The sequence below is a fragment of the Channa argus genome, chromosome 6, assembly GCF_033026475.1.
Source record: "Channa argus isolate prfri chromosome 6, Channa argus male v1.0, whole genome shotgun sequence".
NCBI classification, from domain to species: domain Eukaryota; kingdom Metazoa; phylum Chordata; class Actinopteri; order Anabantiformes; family Channidae; genus Channa; species Channa argus.
In genome coordinates, this window is record NC_090202.1 from 19,136,907 (window position 1) to 19,159,831 (window position 22,925).

At 39.3% G+C, this 22,925-nt stretch overlaps 2 protein-coding genes across 4 annotated transcripts; one reads left to right on the top strand and one right to left on the bottom strand.

Annotated features, from left to right (window-relative positions):
• The first annotated feature begins 1,382 nt into the window (after window positions 1–1,382).
• Window positions 1,383–15,819, top strand: pcsk7 (proprotein convertase subtilisin/kexin type 7). Of its 2 annotated transcripts, none has more exons than XM_067508001.1 (17): window positions 1,383–1,570; window positions 3,204–3,502; window positions 3,795–4,037; window positions 4,670–4,804; window positions 5,095–5,260; window positions 5,363–5,453; window positions 5,925–5,979; window positions 6,131–6,269; window positions 6,402–6,502; window positions 8,764–8,931; window positions 9,025–9,129; window positions 9,328–9,430; window positions 13,332–13,488; window positions 13,625–13,719; window positions 13,882–13,987; window positions 14,108–14,225; window positions 14,308–14,530. In XM_067508001.1, the coding sequence occupies exons 2-17, from the start codon at window positions 3,263–3,265 to the stop codon at window positions 14,410–14,412; spliced, it is 2,127 nt and encodes a 708-aa protein (XP_067364102.1). In that variant the 5' UTR covers window positions 1,383–1,570; window positions 3,204–3,262; the 3' UTR covers window positions 14,413–14,530. The 2 variants fall into 2 exon arrangements, with proteins under 2 accessions (XP_067364102.1, XP_067364100.1); XM_067507999.1 differs by lacking the exon at window positions 14,308–14,530 and adding an exon at window positions 14,547–15,819 and having other exon boundaries at window positions 1,414–1,570.
• A 565-nt stretch (window positions 15,820–16,384) lies between these two features.
• Window positions 16,385–22,307, bottom strand: tagln (transgelin). Of its 2 annotated transcripts, XM_067508012.1 has the most exons (6): window positions 22,147–22,300; window positions 18,764–18,806; window positions 17,777–17,968; window positions 17,506–17,677; window positions 17,267–17,369; window positions 16,385–17,187 (listed from the first exon to the last, which is right to left on the bottom strand). In XM_067508012.1, exons 2-6 carry the CDS (start codon window positions 18,773–18,775, stop codon window positions 17,049–17,051), a joined length of 618 nt encoding a protein of 205 aa, XP_067364113.1. In that variant the 5' UTR covers window positions 18,776–18,806; window positions 22,147–22,300; the 3' UTR covers window positions 16,385–17,048. The 2 variants fall into 2 exon arrangements, with proteins under 2 accessions (XP_067364113.1, XP_067364114.1); XM_067508013.1 differs by lacking the exon at window positions 18,764–18,806 and having other exon boundaries at window positions 22,147–22,307.
• Between the last annotated feature and the right edge of the window lie 618 nt (window positions 22,308–22,925).

The following is a 22,925-nucleotide window of genomic DNA, read 5'->3' on the forward strand; positions in this document are numbered from 1 at the left end:
AAGGAACTCTCTTATTTCTCTTAATATTACTATGCTCTATACAGAGTGATTAAGAATTTAGCCTGAATGAAGCAAGTCACCCTGGATGTAAACATGAGATGGAAAACTAATGTTGTTGGATGTGGTGTGCTATGGTATGATTTCAACATATGAACATGTGGTTATGTGTGTATTTTAAGATCATGTTTGTCGCTTATGAGTGAATGAAACAAGCTGTGTGAGCATGCCAGTGTGGGTGCATAGCTGTATTGTAAGTGAAGAGTAAACAGAAAGATTTAATGAAAATGAAGATATTAGTATTTATAAAGTTACACTGTTTTGCAAATGCCAGCAAACAATACTGCAGTGCAATCAAGTAAGCTTAAAAAGGCTAATTTGAGGAAATATATGATCGTAACAGCATTTACTGTATAAAATCAGTTTTGCTTTGTGTGAAACTGAAACATCGTAACACAGTTAATATCAGATGTCACTTTGTCATTAACTTGATAGTTCAAATCTAATGTAAATAAAATGAATTTATTCCACATAATCTACTTGCGCAGGCACATACATGTACACAACAGATGCACATTTTGCTGCACCCTTTGATGATTTGCACATGTAACAGACATTACATGTTAACAAACCAAGACTTACTAGGGCTTCTTTCACAGACACAGAATCAGCCTAACTCACAACTTGTAATGGGGACCATATTTGCTTGGACAAAGCACCCAGCCCAAAGTTATGTTATAGACTGAAGACCACTACATATGTCTACAAAGGACAGTTTATATTGTCTCTCTGCAAGCTGTACATAGATAAACTCAAATGTATATTTATCTGTCAGGCGCTGGCAGCACTGTTGACACAATAAAGTACTTATTGTAACTGTAAAATGTGATGTGCTTTTAATTCCTTCGCACAAGCATTACCCAGTAACACTAAAGTATACAATCATATTTAAACTTGACACCTCAATGTTAAAATTATTTACAAGGATTCTGAGCATTCTGCACTACATGTCATATAATGTTCAGAAATCCTTTTGGATATGTGCAGTTTTATTAGACAGACAAAATTATACAATGTCAATTAAAATCTTGATATAATCTGATAAGGGTTGGCTGGTTTATCACAAAAAATGTCTTCCTGTCCTCTTTATGCTGCGAAATTAGTTGAAACGTTCTGCCAAACGGCTGTTCCACATCGTTAGCCCTGTTCACTAAAATAACGGTCTAAAATGTTAGAAAACAATAATGTTATGTCATTTTGCAACTTACCTATTGCAAATATTAGAACTAAGAGATATAGAAGTAGGGCTTATTAAAGCATTAAGGACATAAGTAAGTGGCCCTCACGCAGTTTGGACTCTTGATGTACTATGATTCTCGGATTTGGACTATAGTGGACGGTACCTGTACTCTGTTATTCCACTGAATCTATGAAGGGCCCGTACGACGTTTGCGCCAAACTAGATGACGTAATACGTTCGAGTTGTGACTTGTAGGTTACGGAAATAAGATGACAAGCTTAGCGTTACTCATAAGTTTCACAAGGGACAGATGAAAGCGATTTTTCTGGAAAGGTGAGATTTAACTTTTTTAAAATAAACTCATATGTGTCTTTTTCCACATAAGACCAATTTAAGGGCCTTAGCTAACGTAACGTTACAAAACTATGACAACAACAACAACGAGTCGGGTGCGACTTGTGTTCCAAAGTGTTTTCAGTTGTTGTTCGTAACATTAATGGTTCATTTATTTTATCATAGCTGTTTCAAATATAACACTGATGGACTAAACTAACCCAAACTGGCTCATGGCTTATGGTGCTAGCTGACTTGTTGGCTAACGTTAAACAAAAAGTGAACATTCAGCAAAATCGAGCTGGCTAACATTAGCTAGCTGATCAGGGAGCTAACGTCTTCGACCATAATAAAGACATAAAATTGTTAATCTAGCACATATGGACTGTGGATGACTGAAGGTAGCGGACAGGCATCGAAATCCTAACTCTTCTTTGGAAAATTTACGCTATTCAAATGTGTAAAGGGGGATCTGTTGGTAACATTTGTATCTAACGCCATTGTTTGTTATATGTGTGTGTTACATGGATCAGCCAAAACATTAAGTCCACTTAGAAGATTTTATGATGGTTTTAATTTTGTGCTGGACGGAAAATTTTTAACGCTGGCTATGATCAGTCAGAGTGCCCGTGCTGATCACCACAGCATCAAAATCACCGGGTGACTTTTAATGTTAAGTAATATCAGTGTATATATCCTCTATAACGTGGTCAGAGACAAATATTTGGCCACAGAGAAGCTGACGGGGTTTCTGTTTTCCTTATAAACACTTAGGCAGGTAGGCAGATGTGATGTTGAAGCAGGTCTCTGAGGCCAATTTCCACTGACTTAACTAACTTTTGTTTTTAGAATAATTTGTTTGGTGTATTTTTATAATTGGGAGGTTTGTATTGAAGGTTTGATATCCATTCTGTCATTTTGGGTCTCAACTCTTGAAAATATGCCCCAGGTTTATGTTAAATAACTTTAAATTGTAGAAAATAATTATAAGAGCATATTCTTATAATTAACGCTACCTGTGGTCAAGGCTGAATTAATATCAGGCCAATCTTGGCATCTTTCTTCTTGACATTGAGGGGGTCACTGACCTGCGGTACCCTCTGTGCCACAGCCACCCAGTTACATAGCCAGCATAATTTAGCTCTGCATTTAGTTCTTGGTGGACTTTGTAACCTTTAGGCTACTTTTTTCTCTCCAAAGAATAACGGGTAAAGTGCATTACATGTACATATGTTTGTATATTCTCCACTTTTGTATCTCAGAAAATAGTAGGGTTAGTAAGTGACATGTTATGGATGAAAGCATCTGATGTTGACTAAATGTTAATGTTTCACTTAAAAAGAGAGGTATTTATGTTCTGGTACTTATTTTCTTCTATCTTACCATTGCCGATAGAGTAGCATTCATATGTAAAATCCTCTTCACAGTAGTCATCTTTAGAACTTTGATGTAACCACAGCGATAATAAAATGTGCTGTGGCCATAGCTCTGTGAACAGGCATCCATTTAGTGTGATGCTGTTAATCTAATAAGTGGCCTCTGAATGCAGCACACAGATGATAAGCAGCCAGAATGTCATTCTTGTCCTCACTATTAACAAGCCTTTTTTCTCCTGTCTTTATCTGATGTCCAGGTTACTGTTTAGATGAGGAGGAATTGCCTGTTACACCCTGTGTGTTGCTCTCTGTTGCCATGGCAACATCATATTTTCCAACATTCCTGCTCCTCCTTTTTCTCTCCTCGTTCACCCTCTTGCTTCTGACCCTTCTGCCTTCCGTGGCACCGTCGATTCCCTTTTCTTCCTCGTCTCATTCCACAACGTGGCCGTCACCATCCTGTGGCCCCGGTCAGTCCTGGGCTGTCCGGCTCCACGCTGGTGTACAAGATGATGTTGAAGACAACTCTGTACATCTAGATGTGATAGCCAACAGGGTACAAAACCTTATAAAGTCCTATTCTTTTAAAATATATGTTTTTATATAAATATGTTTTTAATCTAACTATTGTCTAGTTATTGTTTAGCTTTTAAAGTTTGATATTTCTGTTTTCTTTTTGCCTTTTATTAAATGCTTCCTATTTGCATTCTGTTTTCTGCAAAAACCCCATTTATGTTATGGTATTTTGAGGTTTTCTTTAATATGTTTTAAACTGGTCAGAGAAATAGCATTGGTTTTCCATTTTCAGAAGTGGTGTCCTAATTTAATTTGTATTCTCTCTATCCCAGGTAGCAGAGCAAGCAGGTTTACAGAACAAGGGCCAGATTGGAGAACTGGAAGGCCACTATTTGCTATGTACGGAAAAGCCCAGTGCTGGGTCTATGGGAGGTATCTGGAGAAAAAATGTCCAGCCAAGGGATGTACTAGCAGCCCATCCCCATGTTCTGTGGTACTCCATGGAGAGAGTGCTCAGTCGCTCAAAGAGATCAATGGCCTTCAACGACCCACGCTACCCAAAACAGTGGCACCTGGTGAGAATGTAGTAACAGTTTCAAGTAATAATCTTTCTTATCATCCTCCTTACTCAGTAGTAGTGGTAAGGGATGGGATACTTTTTACAGACAAAACAATCAGCATGCATTCTATCTTTAAGTGTACACCTAAACATTGAGCTTGAGAATAGTCAAAAACAAAAAACATTATCTAGTCAGGCTGTTAATATGTTACCTCTCACCACGTTTTTCCTGTTAAACTTGTTTTAACTGTTGTTTCACTCAGCATTATGTGTGCACAAAGTGCTGGGTAATGTATAATCTGCATGTGAAAGTTGTGAAAATTGGAAAAAATATATCTTCTAGGCCATCATTACCCATCTTTATTTTATCAAACAGCTGTGTTAAACACATAGGATTATGATTAGTTACCAAGCAGATACAAGAGGGCAGAAAACTTCTCTTGGGGAAAACAAGTAGCACAACTGAAGTATGATTTGTAGCTTATGCTATCTTTTTGCCACTTCAGGGTTAGAGAACAGAGAAATCTACACTTTGAAACACCCACACTTCACCCCTTCTTTTTTTCTTCTCCCCGTAATTGTCTTTTTAATCCTTAATGTGCCTTCCTACTCATCTTTACATTTCTTTACATTGTCTTATTTTTGCAGCACAACAAGATCAATATGGGTATGGATATCAATGTGACTGGGGTGTGGGAGCACAACATTACTGGACAAGGAGTCACAGTTGTGGTGGTAGATGATGGGGTGGAACACACCCATCAGGATATTCAACCCAACTATGTAAGTCAACACTTACGTTATGACAGTTATTGTTAAAGTTCTTTGACACATGAACTATGTGGGGAAAAACATGCTGTCTCTTGTTGAAGAGAACAGGCTAAACTAAAGACAGATGTCAATCACATTAAAAGTTAGAAAGTGTTTCTAACTAGATAAACCGCTAAAGCTTATGATAACATCAGCCAGGACAAAAGAAATTAATGGGCCTTCCCCAGTACCTGGAATTATGTTGTATTCATTGTTCTGTTTTTTCTATTGTTTTATTGAAATGTTTTTGTGTCTGTCTTAAGAGTCCAGAGGGGAGCTACGACCTGAATTCCAATGATCCAGACCCTATGCCTCACCCAGATGTCCACAGCGACAACCACCATGGGACACGATGTGCTGGAGAGATTGCAGCTGTTCCTAACAACAGTGTATGTGCTGTGGGTGTCGCTTATGGCAGCAAGGTTGCAGGTATACACATGAGAAATTAGTTTGTTCCTGAATTAATAATCAATTGATAATACATTGGTTAAATATTTATATAAAAACAAGTCTCACTTGTTCTGCCATTAGGTATCAGAGTCCTTGATGGCCCACTGACAGACAGCCTTGAGGCCATAGCCTTCAACAAGCATTACCAGATCAATGACATCTACAGCTGCAGGTAACAAACACATCTCTGTCTGATCCTATTAAGTTTTTCCATTTGAAAGGTGGCTTTTAAAATGGCAAAATATAAAAATCTCTACATAAGTTAGATTTTTTGTTTCTAAAAGCTTAATTTTATTTGATGACCATCAAAAAAGATAGTGTGTTTACTCTTTTGTAAATTATTTACTGTAATATGTTTTTCGTATCCAGCCTATTCAATAAAGTCCTCTGTAGTGGACATCGGTTTTCATCTATACTTTTTGATTCATATAAGCTACCATACTAAGTCCTGATGTGCTCAATAGAGGACACCCTGGCCTTTCCAATTATATCTCATGCTTTTGGGTCGGATGAGGGAAGGTTTGTTTTCATGGTGAGAGGATATGGAGACTGCTGCATGTGCAAACACATTTTTTTAGTGCTCAGTCTCAGGAGGATATTAAAGTATTGCTTGGATTTAGATTTTGATTGTTTTTATTTTTAGTTGGGGTCCTGATGATGATGGACGCACTGTGGATGGACCTCATCCCCTGGGCAAGGTGTGAGAAAGAGTTTGTTTGCCCCTTTGTTTTTGTCCTCCAGATGGCAGAAGACTGTAGCAGATCATTTGTAGCAAAGCAGATATAAATAATAACTATAATAATAGCTTTTACTTTTTTGGTTCTTGAGTATTTTTTTTTCTATCTACAGGCAGCACTGCAGCATGGGGTAATTGCAGGAAGACGAGGTTTTGGCAGCATCTTTGTGGTTGCCAGTGGAAATGGAGGTCAGTACAATGACAACTGCAACTATGACGGTTATGCCAACTCCATCTACACAATCACAATCGGTAAGGCTCAGAAACATTTAGATGTACTGTACAAATGACTGTCTTTACAGACTCACTTGTTTTTTGCCTGTGGACATGTGCAAAGAACACATGGCCATTGATAATCAATATTTGTATGTGTGTGACTTCCAGGAGCAGTCAATGAAAAAGGAAGAATGCCCTTCTATGCTGAGGAGTGTGCATCTATGTTAGCTGTTACTTTTAGCAGCGGGAACAACAACCTAAGAAGCATTGTAAGTCTTACTTGAACAAACACAGACAGAATGACTGAGAATACTTAAGTGGAGGCACAGGAAACAGCAGAAATGCAAGATATCAAATGATGAGCTACTTTAAGCAAAAAAAAATTAAACACACTCCTTAGATAATATTCAAATCAAATTACAATTTTGGGAGTTGGTCAAATCATAACAACTAAGGAGACTTTCCTTTAGGCTTTCCTTTTGGTGAAAACTGAAACTGCATTAAAATGTGGGTCTCAGCCTTGATCCAGTCTTTAATTTTCAGAGGAATTACCAAGTGAAAGTGAAACTTTTAAATGAAAGTAAAAATAAATTAGGGGTAAAAAAAAAAAAAAAATTAGGGTTTGATGCCTGGTCCCGGCTCTATGTCGAAGTGTCTCTGGGCAAGACACTGACCCCCCTCAACAGATCATTCCCATCCCCAGCTGTGCAGTGCCGGTCTAAGCCTGGTAGAAATTGGGGAGGGTTGCATCAGGAAGGGCATCCAGCCTTTAAAAAAAAAAACAAACTGCCAAATCAACATGCAGACAATGATCCGCTGTGGCGGCCCTGAACTCACGGGATAAACTGAAAGGACAACAACAACTTGGTAATTCCTGTAATTGCACTAACCATTTTTTGGTTGCTGCAATAGGAGGGTTTTATGTAACTTTTAATGTACTTTGAGAACTAGGTAAATACTGTAAGCTTGCAGTATGTTACTGCAAACATGTTTGCATTTATAAAACAAAACTTGCTATAATAGTCAACTTGAAACACCAGAAAGCACATTTTGTCTTAGCTGAAAATTAATATGTGCAATGTTTTTGCAGCTTGATGGAAAAGGAAAAGTCATACATTTCTCATTCTCGATGACTAATGTTCTATTACTGATTACTGATCTTAGTGATTTCATATAGCATTTTAACTGTTCAGTTTGTCCCGTTTTTGTTTTATAGATTAATTAGCTTGGAAGTGACTCTACAAGATTCCTGTATTTTTTCATATTGAGGTTGATATTGCAACAATTAGAATATTGCAATGTCAGTTTTTTGCAGTGTTGTGCAGCACTACAACAAACATGTTTCACATTGTTTTTGTTATCTTAGTCAGTCTTTGTCTTGAAGCCTGTACATAATTTAGTTTAAAAATTTGATGTGTAAAATTATACATCTGTAATTTTGTGTACCAGTGGAGTGGTGTCATGGTGTGACTTCTCTGATCTGACCCTCTCGCTGAAAATCAGTATAACTTATTGATGGATGGTGGCTGAACTGTTGTTAAATTTTTGATGTCAGTAGTTTAAAAGATAGCATAAAGAACCAGCTCATTTCCAACAGGAGAAGAGGCTATATGCATCTGAAAACATTGAATGGACAATGACAGTAACAAGGGCCACCTGAAGCCACTGACTTCTACTTGTCGCTGTTTGTGGTTTCACCATGGAAACACAATTTGGACCAGGAATGTCATCTCTTTAGGGAGAAGAGCTTAACTAATATTGAGGTCTATTTAGAAAATGAGATTGATTCACCACTACCAACCACACAATATTTTTTTTAATAATAAATGTGGCTAACTAGCTTTTAGTTTGAGCTATTTAATGAATGAATACAGGTAATAAACACCAATGTCTATGAAATGTTTCTAATGATCCACATAAACAGCTGCTCTGGATGAGCATGGCTAGCACTGTCAGGAAATCTTGTATACTCGCAGCACAGCAGAGTGGCTCATAACGTGGCTGGAACAGCTGTTGAAATACTCCCAAATGCCCTCCGCATGTAAACATTGAGGGCTGGGAATTCCAAAGCTCACAGCACTGTGGTCCTTCTGTTAGACAAGCTGTCACTGTGTGGTACATGGAAGACATATGTAACAAGTTGTGGGTGTTGAATATGGTGTACTGTTCCACTAGAATCTTCTCTGTCTGTCAGAATGTCAAACTTTTGTTTCTGCACTTTCCCTGTATATTCATCTTTAACTTACTTATTTTTATTGGTTTCAGCCATTAACTGTAATTAAATAGTGTTGAAACCTGCAACGTAAATATAAACTGTCATGCTGATGACTTAGATAATTTGTATAATTTGTAAAAGCATCTTAAGAGGAGTGCGTGTGACTATCTTTTAACATATGCCTACTGTATTTATACTATTGCAGTTTGATTACTTTTTTATCTTTGGACTGTTGCCAGGACTAATTACCACTTTGGCTCACTGCAGTTCCATGATTGTGTCACCGCCACTCAATCCATCTTTCTGTCTCTGCAGGTGACGTCAGATTGGTCCATGCAGCAGGGGACAGGCTGTACAGAGGGCCACACTGGGACATCTGCTGCTGCACCCCTGGCAGCAGGAATGATAGCCCTCATGCTACAGGTCCGACCCTGCCTCAGCTGGAGGGATGTCCAGCACATCATCACTTTCACTGCCACCAAGGTAGAGGGTTAAGACTTATTTGTTATTGTATAAGATGTGTTACACTGGTTTCAACAGATTAAATTAGAAAGTAATCTCTTTTTGTTTTAACAGTGTGACGTCAGTGCAGACTGGAGGGTGAATGGAGCTGGTTTCCATCACAGCCACCAGCATGGCTTTGGACTTCTGAATGCATGGAGACTAGTCAATGCTGCCAAGGTACACATACAGCTAGGGGCTGCATTTACTATCTTTTTTCCCTGAATAGACATAGAGATAGATCGATAGATAGATAGATAGATAGATAGATAGATAGATAGATAGATATATCTATATCGATAAGGATATCTATATCGATATCTATTGATATAGATATCTCAATGAAATGTAATAATAGTACTCTGTTATTTTATTCAGGTGTGGGAGTCAGTGCCGTTCCTCGTGTCCTATGAGAGCTCAGTATTTAAAAAGGAAGAGCTGATTCCAAAGTATGCAGATGAGCTGATTCATACCTGGACAGGTAACTTTGCTTGTCTGCTTCTCTCTTACTCTCAAGATTAGACAGTTGCTTGTCAAGTTAAAACACTGTACGATGTAGCTGTTTCTGCCCACCCCCCGGCCTGCTCCTCAGTCAGTCTGCCTGTCCATATTAGGTAAAGTTCTCTTTGTGAGTCCCACATACACTTTGAAATGCTGGATGTGATTTTTCTAAATTGCTGCTGTTTCCCTTTTCTTATTTGTAATTTATTTACACTGACATTGAATCCCCGCTTTTTATATTTCTTTTCAGTATTTTTCAGTATCTTATTTTCTCACTTCAAACCGCTCTGCTTACCTCAGACTTGATTTACTTTTTGTCTCTCACACACACTTTTAACATATGCTCATGGTGATCTCATTCGCCAACATTTACCTCTCTCTTGTCTCTTTTCCTCTCCTCCCTTGATCTGTATCTTCCCTCTGTTATGACCTTGTTGTGGCTAGGAACAGCGCTGGAGACAAGCGTGTGTCTTTGTGTGGGAGTATATGTAATCTAATGCAACATTACTTACTTTTGTAGCAGAATCTCATAATGTCCCTGGGCTTGTAAAAAAAAAAACGCTATAAAATGCAATGCAGACCTTTTTAAATTAATTATGTTCAAATATTGGAAAGGCGTTTTTGTCACTCACAGTCTTTAGGTTGGCCTTTCACACTTATTAGTTACGTTTGTTGTTGGAGCATCTAGGTGCATCTAGTTGTTCTGCCTTCAAGCTGCTGGCTTTCCATGTGAACACGTGTGCTGCACATGTGTGTTTGTGCACACAGCGACTGGCTTTGCCAGTCAATCCAATTCTGGAGAAGTGAGTTAAGTTGTTTTCTAAAAAGATGCAGACAACACACAGTCACGCTAAAGGGCTTTGGGTTCTGAAGCAAAGGTAAGCACAGGAGAGACTGTGATTACAGAGAACAGCTTGTTAAATATCTGACAACTTTAAGTATTCAGCTGGAATTTGCCTTTCCAGATTTGTACGCTAGTTACACAATAGAAACTAATGCACCCCCATACCATCAGAGATGCAGGCTTTAGAACTGTCTGCTCATAACTAACTGGATAGTCCCTCTCCTCTTTAGTCCACAGGACACAGCGTTCATGGTTTCCACAAACAATCTCAAATTTTGTTTCATCTGGGAACAGAATAGTTCCATTTTGGCGTGGCTGTAACTCAGGTGGTACGACATCCACAGAACACAGGGTCAGTGGTTCGATCCCCGGTCCCAGCTATGTGTTGAAGTGTCAGAACCCCAAGTTGCTCGGGTGGGTCGGTTGAGCACTTTGGATAAAAGTGCTATATACCATGCTAATGCCATTTACCATCTTGTCTCAAACCATTTTAAAGGCGCTTTGGCCCAAAGAACACGGTGGCATTTCTGTATCATCTTCACATATGGCTTCTTCTTAGCACAGACAGTGATTTCTGGAAGTGTTCCTGAGCCCATGCAGTGATGTCCAGTAGAGAATCATGCATGTTTTTTATGCAGTGTCACCTAAGGCCCGAAGATCACACACATCCAGTTCTGACCTTCGGCCTTGATTCTCTGAATCTTTTGATGATATTATATCCTCTCTCCAACCATATAAAAATGCCCAAGCCCTGCACCTCACTTTACAGTTTTCTGCATAAATGTGGCCTAAAACATGAGTCTTAAAACTAGATTATATTTCAGTTAATCAATAGGATGAAAGGTATGAGTGTGGAAGGCCCTGCCTTATAAAAAAAAAAAAAAAAGAAAAAGAAATCTGGTTCTTTATCAAAGTCAAATTGAAAGGAGTTTGTGTTAAAATGTCAAAATATAGAGTGAGATAATGACAAAAAAGGTAGAGAGTTGTATTGTGCAATATGGGTTCATGTAATTATGCAAGCTACACCAACATATTTTGTGAATATATAAAGAATTCTCAATATATTCATAAATAAATATATGTTTTGTATTTTTATAGTAGGTAGATCATTTTGACTTGGTCATTTTATAAGTAGCTCACAATCCAAAGACTCCACCATCAGAAGAACATTGAAAAACAATAGTGTACATGGCAGAGTTGCAAGGAGAAAACCACTATTCTCCTTGACAGTTTGCTGTAGACCATGTGGATGAGCTAAAAGATTATCTGATTATTCTGTGTAGGGATAAAACCAAGTACGTAGTTGCTTGAATAGCGATGACCAAACGCTGAATTCCAGGTCAAGAAATCTTTGTGAATAGGTGTTCTGCTGCCTCTTGCCATTACTAATGGAGCAATCAATTCTGTGTTGTACAAGCAAATTCCACAAGAAAATGTCAAATTGTCTATTTGTGAGACAATGACCCTTAATATATGTACTTCAACCAAGTATTTGTTAAAGAAGAAGAAATATATATTAATTTTGAATGGCTGTATCCAAGTCATTTTGACCTTAATCCAATAAAAATGTTGCACGACCAAAAGCGATATGTTCATGCAAGGCACTATCTAACATTGCAGAGTTTAAGCTGTTCTGTATCGGGGGAAAACTGAAAAATGTGCAATACTTTCTCCAAGCCAGTGGGCAGAGCTGATAAACAGTTGCTGTAAATGTTTAGTTAAACTTATTGCTGCAAACTGAGGTCACTCCAGCTACAGACGACAGTAGTGCACATGCTTTTACCACTAAGATAAGTCCTATTGTCTAATTTGTATAATTGGGTTCCCTTCATCTAGTCTTAGGACTGAAAACCAGATCCTGATTTAGGTTAGATTGAGGCAGAAGGAAAAAAAAACTCGCAAGTGTCACTGTGTATCACATAATATAAGTCAAACAATTTTTGTTTTTCAGTGAAAGAGTTTGCACCAATAATTCTGGCAATGGACAGCTCAAGTAAAACAATGTCATGAAAATATCGTAGCCATTTTCTGGTGTTAAGGAGGAGGCAGCAGCCATATTTGGAATAAAAGTCTTTTGGCACCTGGGCCCCCACTATTCATCACTAAGTTCAGTCAATTTGTGTGTCTTTGGAACTCATACAAAACTTTGGATAACCAGCTCCAAAAGTCTGGAACAGAGGGACATTATGATATCATGTGTTTATAACTAAGCCAAGTGACAGGACTTAAAATTAATAAGCTGGTGGTTCAGATTCTTAGAGGGGCAGAGAATGTTTTCCCACCCATTGTCTAAAGATATGCCTACACCTTGTCCCCTCTTCTGCCTCGAACAGTAGTATAATACCAATACAGTGCCCTTTGCAAGGAGATAACTCTGGATGGAATTTAAGTTGAAGATGTCAACGGGGAAATCCTATAGAATACAAGTTAAATGAAACTCTGCAGCCAACTTTCAGCTTCTATCAATGCCTCTCCTTGACTTTTCCTCATCAGTATACCTTCTCTCCCGTCCCTTTTACTCTACATCAGTCCCTTGCCTATCTGTCTCCCCTACCACACCTCTGTTTACACTTGTCCCTTTAGCTCCCTCCCTGTCCTGAGGATGTGTGCAACCCTACATGGTCAGGAAGCACCATGGCTTATTAGCATTCAGAGCCAAGAAATGCTGGGAAATTGCCAGGCACTTGTAGTGGAAGGGCGGGAGGAGTTTTGGAAAGAAAGTGGAAAGGAGTGATCTAGATTCTAATGGAAGACTGAAGTTAAAACTGGTTACAGTTTTAATGAGCGTTATCCAACAAAATCGTTATGTTAGTCTTAATAACATCTTGTACTAGTGCAGCTGGATTTCTACACTTTTAAAATGTTTACTTTTTTGTTGTAGGGATAAGCCAAAGTGAAGCTAATTAAATTGGCATGTTGATAGTGTGATTAAAAAACAACATCAAGTTGTTGAGCAAATTTTGACCAGCCTTCATCAGTCCATGAAAAGGAAACCTAGAGACACACACTCACAGACTCAACTGCTCTCTGTTCTCAGTCTCTGCTGATGACCTGAGAGAGTCTGGAATGGAGACACTGGAGCATGTGGCAGTTACAGTGACAATCACCCATCCTTGCCGTGGCAATGTGGAAATTGTTTTGGTCTGCCCCAGTGGCATGCCATCAGTCATCGGGGCACGCCGTGCCATTGACAGGTACACTAAGTGGGACATAAAATAGAAATATGCAGAATAGTGGGACAGAGCAATTGTCCTACAATATACTGTATAGGACTCTAAAATTATACATGTACCTCAAAACAGTTTTTGACTGTGTATTTTCTGCATATAGTGATTCTACAGGTTACCAGGACTGGACTTTCTCCACTGTGCGCTGCTGGGGAGAGAGAGCTGAAGGGCAATACACCCTCAAGATATCAGACCACAGTAAGATGCTGCTCCACACATTGACACACATGAAAGATATTGTAAAGCTTTAGCAAATGGGCTGAAGTTGAGTTGGGAACGCATACGTCTTTTATAGTACACTGTCTAGTTTTTTCAGAATTTGTGACCTTAGGTGTTTTACTTTTCTTTCTGCTCTTTTAGACGAGCTATCGTCTCAGCAGTGTGCTGCGAGGGGAGTGTTAAAGCAGTGGAAGTTTTCCTTGTATGGGTCCTCTATGACCTACAGCGAGGTCAAGGACAGACAGAGGTAAGATCTCATAGTCTTTTCAACCATCTGGACCCAAACCTGCTGCTTTACTTCATTTACTTGACCTGTGGAGGCATACATACAGTTTTTCATGTTGACCGGCTGTGCATTCATTGACAGGCTGGTGGAGGAAGCAATGAGTGGCAAATATCTGGATAGCAACTTCTTTCTGCCCTGCCCTCCAGGCCTGGACATTCCTCCAGAGATTCTCAGCCCTTTCACTTCCAACAGCCTAAAGGTGAACTCAACAGCTGTACTAAATGTTTACCATGTATTTCTGTTTTTTCTCAACAATTCCGTTTTTCCTTTACCCACTCTAGAAACGTGATGATGAAGATGATTCACAAATGTTTTCACTAGAACACACCTTTACTACAGTTTCTGAAATAAAACCATTCTGCTCTATTTTATCCACTATCTGTTAAGGGGACCTTCCTGGCATAAATTTAGCTTAATTCCTTGTAGCTTAAATGCTTATTTTTACATCTGAAATTTAAAACAATTGTCCGGTGTTCTTGCTATTGTGATTTACCTCTCTCATTTGCCTTCATTCATTCAGTTTTTCCTGTTGCTGGGTTGCTTTGCACTCTTCTGGTCTCTCTATTACACGCTGGAGGTCATGATGGCCCATCTGGACCTAAGAGCCCTAATGTGCCTACACAGAAAACGCAGAGATCACCAGGGCAAGAGGAGGTGCCGAGGGAGAGGTGTGGAGGATGCAATCATAGAGGAAGAAAATACGGGTGAAGAGGAGTGGGACTCAGGGGTAGAGTTGAATGCAGTGCTGGAATCATAGGCCAAGGCGGCCCTTCTTTTTGGAAGGCTGCTGACAACATAACACTGTAAAATCTCTGTGTATGTGTTCACGGTGTGTCTCAGGATTTGACCTTCTCTTTTTCCTTCTTCTCTTCTTCCAGCCAGTGTTTCTTATCCAACAGTAACTGTGCTGATGGGTGTTACAGAGTAGACTAATGACAAGCTTCCTTTGGAAGGCCTTGGTCTCTTTGTCCTCTGCATTCCCCAATCATGTGGCCTTGTTTGCAAACTGTCTGTTCTATGACAGTATGGTAGGGGTGATCTGGGTGTGTGCGTGTGTGTGTGGGGGGGAGCGGTTCTCTTTCAAGGGTACTCACTACAGGTCCTTCCAAGGTTAAAATTTGCCTCTGAAGGACTTAAAACTTCGATGTCCCAGTTTAATTGCATGTTTGCTTATGGGAAAGTCTATATAGGGCCTTATCTGTATGTAAAATGTTAGAGCCTAAACACTGGTGGAATGCACTGTATGGACATATATAGTGTCTTAAAACCATGACATAAAATAATAACCAAATATAAAAACAACACAGTGTGCTTTGTAGAAACATACCAGTCTGCTGTGTGTGTGGGTGTGTGTCTGTATGTGCTTAACTGAGAGTGTGTGTGTGTTTTTATATGAGTGGGTGAGCTTGTAATATGCAAGGTCTTCCATGAAGAAGTGTCCTTGAATATATTGTTTGAGTGTACTGATGTATTTTAACAATGAGATTTATTTTCCGGGTTTTGACTTCTGGGAATGTTATCTGTCGGTTTTCAACCACTACTGAGAAAAACTTGAAGTGGGATTTTGCATATGTATTTTTTTTATTAAGTATATTATACACACGATGTGTGTCTGCTGTACAGATATATACCAACTGTGTTCTATGATTTATAAAAAGTGTTTTTAGGGTTGAATTATAAAGAGTTATAATTTTTCTTATTATAAAGGATGTCCTTGAATTGGAGTTGAAAACTGTGTTTTGCTGTGCAAGTCACAGGTAAGCTGAATAATAATAAAATAATTTGATAAAATATCCTTTTGATTGTCCATTTGCTTTATGTACGGGGTTAGCAATTAAAGAAACCATGTGTTATGTTATTATAATTTGTTGCCTCGAACTATGGTTTAACAAAGACAAAGGTTTGTCTATGTGTGTTGATTGCAAGTTTATCTAAGAATGTGCCAAAATATATATTTTTAAACCTAATAAGAGAAATGAGTAAGATCATCTCTAACAGCTTGGACTGTGTTTTGTTGGTTCCTGGATGCATAGTTTAGCAAGAAATTCTCCTAACCTGGTAGAGACTTTATTCCTTCAAAACCCAGTCAGAATCATGACTTAAAATAATCTAATCTGGATCATTGAATACTTTTTAGAACACAGAGATGTGTACACTATACATGTGCACCTCTTTAGATGTAAAATTTCCCAAATACAAAACAAAATGCTCAACTATAATATACATATTATTTAGGACATACTCGATTTATAAAAAAAAAAACTGTGAACCTGTCCTTTAAAGACCCACTCTTGTGCTTCACTTCATTTCTTAAAATTGCGCAAATGAAATGCCCAAAATAACAAATCCGTTCAGTGGTGTATTTCAAAGTCATTATTTAATAAGACAATGTACAAAAATATTGGCGCTGATACAGCAGGCATAGCATTGTGGAAAGTGGTTGGTATTGAACAGTATTGTAATAGTAAAATTAAGGAGTACTGATATTTTTTGGATTGTGTTACTATTTATTTTAAGAAGAATAAGTCTTCTGTAACCAAAATAAACTGTTTGTTTCAGAATGCAGAACCAATAATTCTAATAGTTGCCATAATTCAGACATTTTTTTTTTGTATCAGAGATGAAGATGTGGACAGTGGTGTAATTTAACAACTGTTACATATTACAAAGGAATAGCTCAACTTTGGCACATGGTCACCTTCTTGTTTCTATCTCCAAGTCAATGCATTGGTCATTTTTGAAATTACTATTAACCTAAGAAAACTAAAATTTGGTTGTACTGATTCTAGCTGCAGTGGGAATGACAAAGCAATTTCAGCTCTGCACTTGTCACCAGCACAAGCATCTACTCTAGGGGCTCTAGTGCCAAGAGGAAGGAGGGTAATTGTTAGAAATAACTAAACTCCAAAGCAGAAAAGGGTTTATGATGAAAGAGGAGTTGTAGTAGACCGGTTAGACGCTTACAGGCTATAAGAGGGTGTCAGGGGCTGAAGAGGTCTTTGGTATCTGTGGCTCAGTGACTTTACAGGATCTGTCTGGGTCGTCCATAGCTCATGCCCTCCTGACTGGCTCCCTTATTGGATCCCATCTGTAGGCCAATCACATTTTTGCCGGCCTTTAGCTGGTCATCGCTGAAGTCTCGCTTGTTCTCTTGTGCTTTCCTGCAACACATTATTGAACATGTTGGTAAAAGTCATCAACTACACCAAACTGTATTCTAGTACCCACTATGGTACTCACTTGAAGAACCAGTTAGGATCTCCATTGTATGTGCCTTCATTCTTGGTGACAGCCAAGCTGCCCAAAGCTGACAGGGTCCTCTGCACCGCTGCCAGGTCCTTACCTGTTCCAGGACACACAAACAGTCAGGATTGTTACACCAATCTCTCAGTATTAGCCCTTCTTCCTGTATAATACAGCTTAAGACAAGCCAAGTCCTGACTTCTAGCATGAAATGTTGAGCAAGAAACCCCTCTGACCTTCCCAGAGGTCCACGGTCTGGAACATGTCAGTCTTGGTGACACCGTACTTTTCTGCAGCATTGAGGAACTGGGAGATCTGCTCCATCTGTTTAAAGGCCATGGGTGAGCTCTGAATCTTCTTCACAGGTTTCTCTCCAGGGAACAGACTGTTAATCAACTCACTCAGGACCTGGAGGGAGCAACAGGAAAACAAAAGCACAAAACATCCTTAATTGATCGTTGGGCCATTTCTATTTTAAATAATCTATCAAACACACACTCCACTCACACATCCATCTTTCAGCCAGGCCTGGAAGCCCATTTTGCCTGGCTCTGGCTTGCCCACACCGGAACCACATTGACGAGTGATCCACTCCACTAGGATCTGCTCCAGCTCGGGGTCATACTTGCTGTCGATCTTATCCTGAACCTGTCGGCTCATGCCATAGGACGGGCCTTTGTTAGCCATGCCGACGACTCCCTGATGAAGGGGAAAAGATTGAGAGGAAGTGATGGACAGAGAATAGGAAGAAAAAGATTTCAGATGAGAAAGGCAGATGGAGAACAGCATAAAAAAGAAAGGAGACAGTCAAAAATGTCATGTTCTTGGAGCAAGTTTGAAGTATGACCACTAAATGGGATTATCATTAATGACATCCTTAACCCCATCTTCACAGCAGTGTGTTCTGCTTAACCATGACAATAAAAATCATGTGTCGTTAACATAGTTACTACCTTTTTCAGGTGATACAAACATGGCTAACATTCACGTTCCAGTAGAATCTGGACGTAGCCTATATGCACAAGCATGCAGAGGTGTGCGAATGATGATAAAGGCATATTTACACAAAAAAAGCACGTAATGATACCCTATCCATAATCCATAATGTATATAATATATGGTACACTCATAAAAACACATTGAAGACATGCAGGTCAAAAGCGTGTATATAAGCTCAGCATTATGTCTGAATATGTTTCCCGCAACAGTGGCATTACCAAGATTGTGTCTCCTAGTGCACACCCTTACCTTATACGTCCTTACCAGGACGTATGACTGGGGCAAAGCGGTGTACAATAGGAGCTCTATTTCACCCATTTTTTTGGGCTAACTTCCTCCTCATCCACACTCTCTCTCTTCCTTTCAGTCTCTGTTAACACATCCACACATCACTGCATGCCACCACGTTCTCGTTTGTTTATTGCCACTTCATTAGCCTTTGGGCCAACAGCCAAGTGCAAAACTCATGTCAAAGTGCTCACTGCACCATCCAACCTTTGATGCCATCTTGATCTCAGGTCACTTCAACTTCCTGTTCCTGGGGAGGTTCAAAGTTCAAATGTTAAAGGTTAAAGCCACGAGTTGACTGGTGAAGGATCTGCTCTGGTTTGGCAGAAATAATTATGACCTTTGTTTATGAACAATACCACCTTACCACCAAATGAGTTGTTTCTCATTTGTTACTAGAATCTTAGGAGCAGCTAATTGCATAAAGGGAGAGTGCCAAGTTAGACCAAGACTGACCTGACGTATGACTTTTTATGCACCAAGTCAGTCTGTCTCAGTGATTAATATTCAAGCTGCTCACAACAGGCCACAGAAATGTTAAGTACTGTAGCTACTGTGGTGATGTAGCAAATACTCAAGCACTTTTTTCCCTTTCCATATTTTTCCCTTATTTTATTTTGTCTTTTCTCTTGATTTAGTAGTTGGCAAGTAATGTCCAATTAGTTTATCAGAGGGTTTTCTCCTAAATGATTTTGCAGGTCTTAATTTTAGTGGAGCATTTTCACCTTGTGGTGTTGCTAAATAAAGTATGTGTATGGTTATTCCAGCACTGCAAACAGTCATGTCTGAAAATTAGAGTCTCTGTGCCAGCAGCATTAATGAAGTCAGGCCCAGAGTTTCCGCAGAGTGATACCACCAACTCTGTTTAATATTCTTTGCTTTCCCTGTGGTGCTTTTCCAGAGCACAGGAAACCAAACACACACGCTGACCAACACGCTCACTTACATACAACCACAAGTTCAGATACTTTATTTTATCTTCTTCTGCCTTTTCTTCTGTCCTGTCTGTCTTTCTGGCACAGACACTCATATATAGACCCCTGGTTTTCCCACTGACATGAATCATTATATAATCATTATTACAGAGTAATGTCTGTCTGGTATGCAGTTAATTTTTTTCTAGGGGCCTAGTTCTAAGCCTCATAAACTACGCTCTAAACCACTAAATTGCAAATTTAGGAAAGAAAAAGAAGTTTTGTTTACCACATTTTGTACTCAGTGCCTTCTCGTATTTTGTCCAGAGAAAAGAGAAGAGAAGGGATTTGATCTTACTTCTATAACTTTTTTTTCTAGTCTCTGTGCACTGCATAACCACCATACTAAGATCACAAAATATTTTTGGAGGTTAAATAAGTCCGTTAGGGCCTGAGCTCTATTTCTGGTATTAACGAGTAGCCAGGGGCCTGTTGTTATGTTTGGATCTCGTCCCAGGTCCAATAACTCAGGATTATCTGCTAAACAAGCTTCTGTATGGCTCCATTACGGTGTTCACTTGACATGTAATGTTAAAACATGCCACAAATTCTCTATATAGGTAGTTACTCAGCATGAGCTTCTGTTTCTATTGTAATACCAAGCAACACTTCTGCTACTGTTACTGCTGCAACTACACTCCCCACTGCATTTACTTCAAGTGCCTAAAACTAAACTAAATGATCTAAGCAGACAATCTTGATAATATTGACTAGTTTACAACAATGACTATTACTGCTACATGTAGTCATACTATGAGTAACTTTATTTCATTGCTATCTCTAACAGTAATTATGTCTGTTACTGTGTATGTTAAAAAAGTTTAATGAACAGAAATAAAAAGAAATTCAATACAAAAAGAGCAATTTTTTTTTAAAAAGACCAAAAATAAACTAAAGGCACAGATGTCAAATAAAAAGTAAGCCTGTTATGCCTCCTTTAAAAGTCCCAAAGTGCTGCTTCCCACAAACATGACTTCATTACCTCCCTCCCTTTATCCATCATTCCCTCTCAGTTATGTTTTTCCTGCTTTGTTTTTCTGTTACCATGGTAAATTTGCCTAATGCCAGCACAGGAAACCAGTGTGAGGGCTCTGGCAACTGTGGCAGCCTGAGGGCATGTGGCTTTGTGCAGCAGCTCCTCCTCTACAGCTAACCACCGTATGATGATTTTGTATCAGTACATTGCCTGGGACTGTTCAGATAGTTATTATTATAAATATCCCTGAATATACTGTAGGTTTCGTAAAAGTTGAATTAAATAAGTGCCTTGTTCAAGCACAGTTCGGCAGTGCTGATGTCAGTTGAGGCATCTGGGTGATGGATGAACTCCCTGCTGGTTGATGTGCTGTACTTTGACTTGGTCCTCAGAGGTTTTTTGTGACATGGATTTGGTTTCTGCCATCTGCACAGAAAACTGCTTTGTTCTGACTTGCCAGATGTTTACAAGTACAAAAAGGCGGTTTCTTACAGTGCTGCCAAGAACTGTCATGGTTCTCACAAGCTTTGTAGCTGCTGACATAAAAGATTTCTACGGACAGAGGTGAAGATAGTGTTGTCCCATGTAACTCAACAGCCACACTATTCTATGGATGTGGTTTGCTCCTGGCTTTTTAAACTACTGTGTTTCCTTCTTTGCGCTGTTTACGTGCTGCCAAAAGATTGGCAGTGCAGATAGTGTTATCTGCTCCTGCTGCTGCTGCTGAAAAGCAGGGCTGCCCATTGGCACTTCCCTTCCTGCTACTACTGGGCTGGTTTTACCGGAATCCTTGGGTGTGCTGCCATCTTTAACGATTTGCAAATTATCCTTTGTCCAAACATCACGGCAAGCTTTCAAATGGATTTGTCAGTATGTTGACCTTCATTAAACATGTCTTATGTCTCCCTATCTGCATCTGTGTCCTCATTAGGGCGTGCAATGTCCTTTCGTGCCTTGTGAATTCATTCAAAGTCCATGTATGGAGATGGATCATTTGCTTGTGCAAATAAAAGTATGTATACTGACAGTGATACGCAATACTGTCTGGCTCACTGCTCTCTCTCTCTCTCTCTCTCTCTCTCTCTCTCTCTCTCTCTCTCTCTCTCTTTCTCTCTCTCCTCTGCTTGCTGCACATGGAAAACATATTAATCTTCCAATAACATCTGAATCGTATTAAAGTCAAACATTCTTCTTGCAGACTTGTTACTTGGGAAAATCCAGGGTAAAGCAGGCAGCTTTCTTTCAACCAGACTTATTTTAATGGCAGTTTAAGGGGTAATTAGTAGAATGAGCAACAGATTAATATCTGATCTTACATTTGTAAACCCCCACTCAAGAGTGAATGTAACGGTAACAGAGGGTATGATGCCCGTATAATCCACCATTAAGAAACTTTTTTATTCTAGTTGCTGTAAAAACTACTGTTTAACTCACTGTGATATGCAGACTTCTCCTTTGACTTATGATTAGATACATTGCTCTTATTTTTAAATGCCCGCAATTGCTATTTTCTTTTTTGATAAGAAGCTAGAAAGGCCTCATATTCTCAAAATGACTCATCTATAATGTGATGGCCTCTTGACACGCCACCACAGGAGTTTTGTACTCTATACCAAGAAATTTAAAAAAGTTATACTTACTATGTGAAGGAATAGGTCAGTTGTCTGCTGGCCACTTGTGTAGCTTGTGGGGTGAGTGTGGATGCTTGACTGAGTGTTTGTATATGCCTCGCAGGGACCTCCCTCTCAAAAATGCCAGCATAAAAGGAGCAGATGAGGCCAGATGACTTCACTATAGTCTACGAAGAGAGAAAGGGGGAGGGAGGGAAATGGAAAGAGAGAGAGTAAAGGAGAAATAGGAGGGTGAGCTGAGAGAAAAAAAGGAAACTTCATCCTTAAAAGGGCATGGCCTTTCAGCAGCTCTCTCTCCATGTCTGTGCGTCTCTTCCCCTCACGTCTGGTTAAAAAGTCCAGCCTTATTTGGGTAGAGCTGTTCCATGTAGAGGAGGGAGCAACGCATCCAGGCAGCGTTGGTTTGGTCAGTGAGAATTCCCCAAATACTTTCACCACGGCCTGCCTCGTTCAAAGTGGCTGTGAGATGGCGATAGAGACTATGGAGGCTGGAGGGGAAAGGGGAGATGAAACACTGATTGTGGAAAGGAGGACACATTAAGGTGTGCATTGTATATCTTGAATCATAAGGGAGGCTTTTTGATTTTTAAAAAAGTTTTTATGGTTCCAAAAAAAATTTATGGTATTTATTTTGCATCATACATGTGTTGTCAGCTGTAAGAGCTATAAAACCTGGAGGATAATGTTACATACTGATGGCAGGACAAGGTACGCTTTTTATTGGTTTGTGAGCATCTCATGTGTGTCACGTTTTATGTGTGTCAAAAATATGTGGAGGAGGTTAGAGA

Excerpts from the sequence above, each read along its gene's own strand:
- pcsk7 (XM_067507999.1), top strand. The coding sequence starts at position 3,263 with ATGGCAACATCATATTTTCCAACATTCCTGCTCCTCCTTTTTCTCTCC. Across the intron at positions 13,489-13,624 it reads GCACGCCGTGCCATTGACAG|TGATTCTACAGGTTACCAGG; the intron begins GTACACTAAGTG and ends TTCTGCATATAG. Across the intron at positions 13,720-13,881 it reads CCTCAAGATATCAGACCACA|ACGAGCTATCGTCTCAGCAG; the intron begins GTAAGATGCTGC and ends CTGCTCTTTTAG.
- tagln (XM_067508012.1), bottom strand. Across the intron at positions 17,678-17,776 it reads CCTGGCTGAAAGATGGATGT|GTCCTGAGTGAGTTGATTAA; the intron begins GTGAGTGGAGTG and ends TGCTCCCTCCAG. Across the intron at positions 17,370-17,505 it reads GACCGTGGACCTCTGGGAAG|GTAAGGACCTGGCAGCGGTG; the intron begins GTCAGAGGGGTT and ends GTCCTGGAACAG.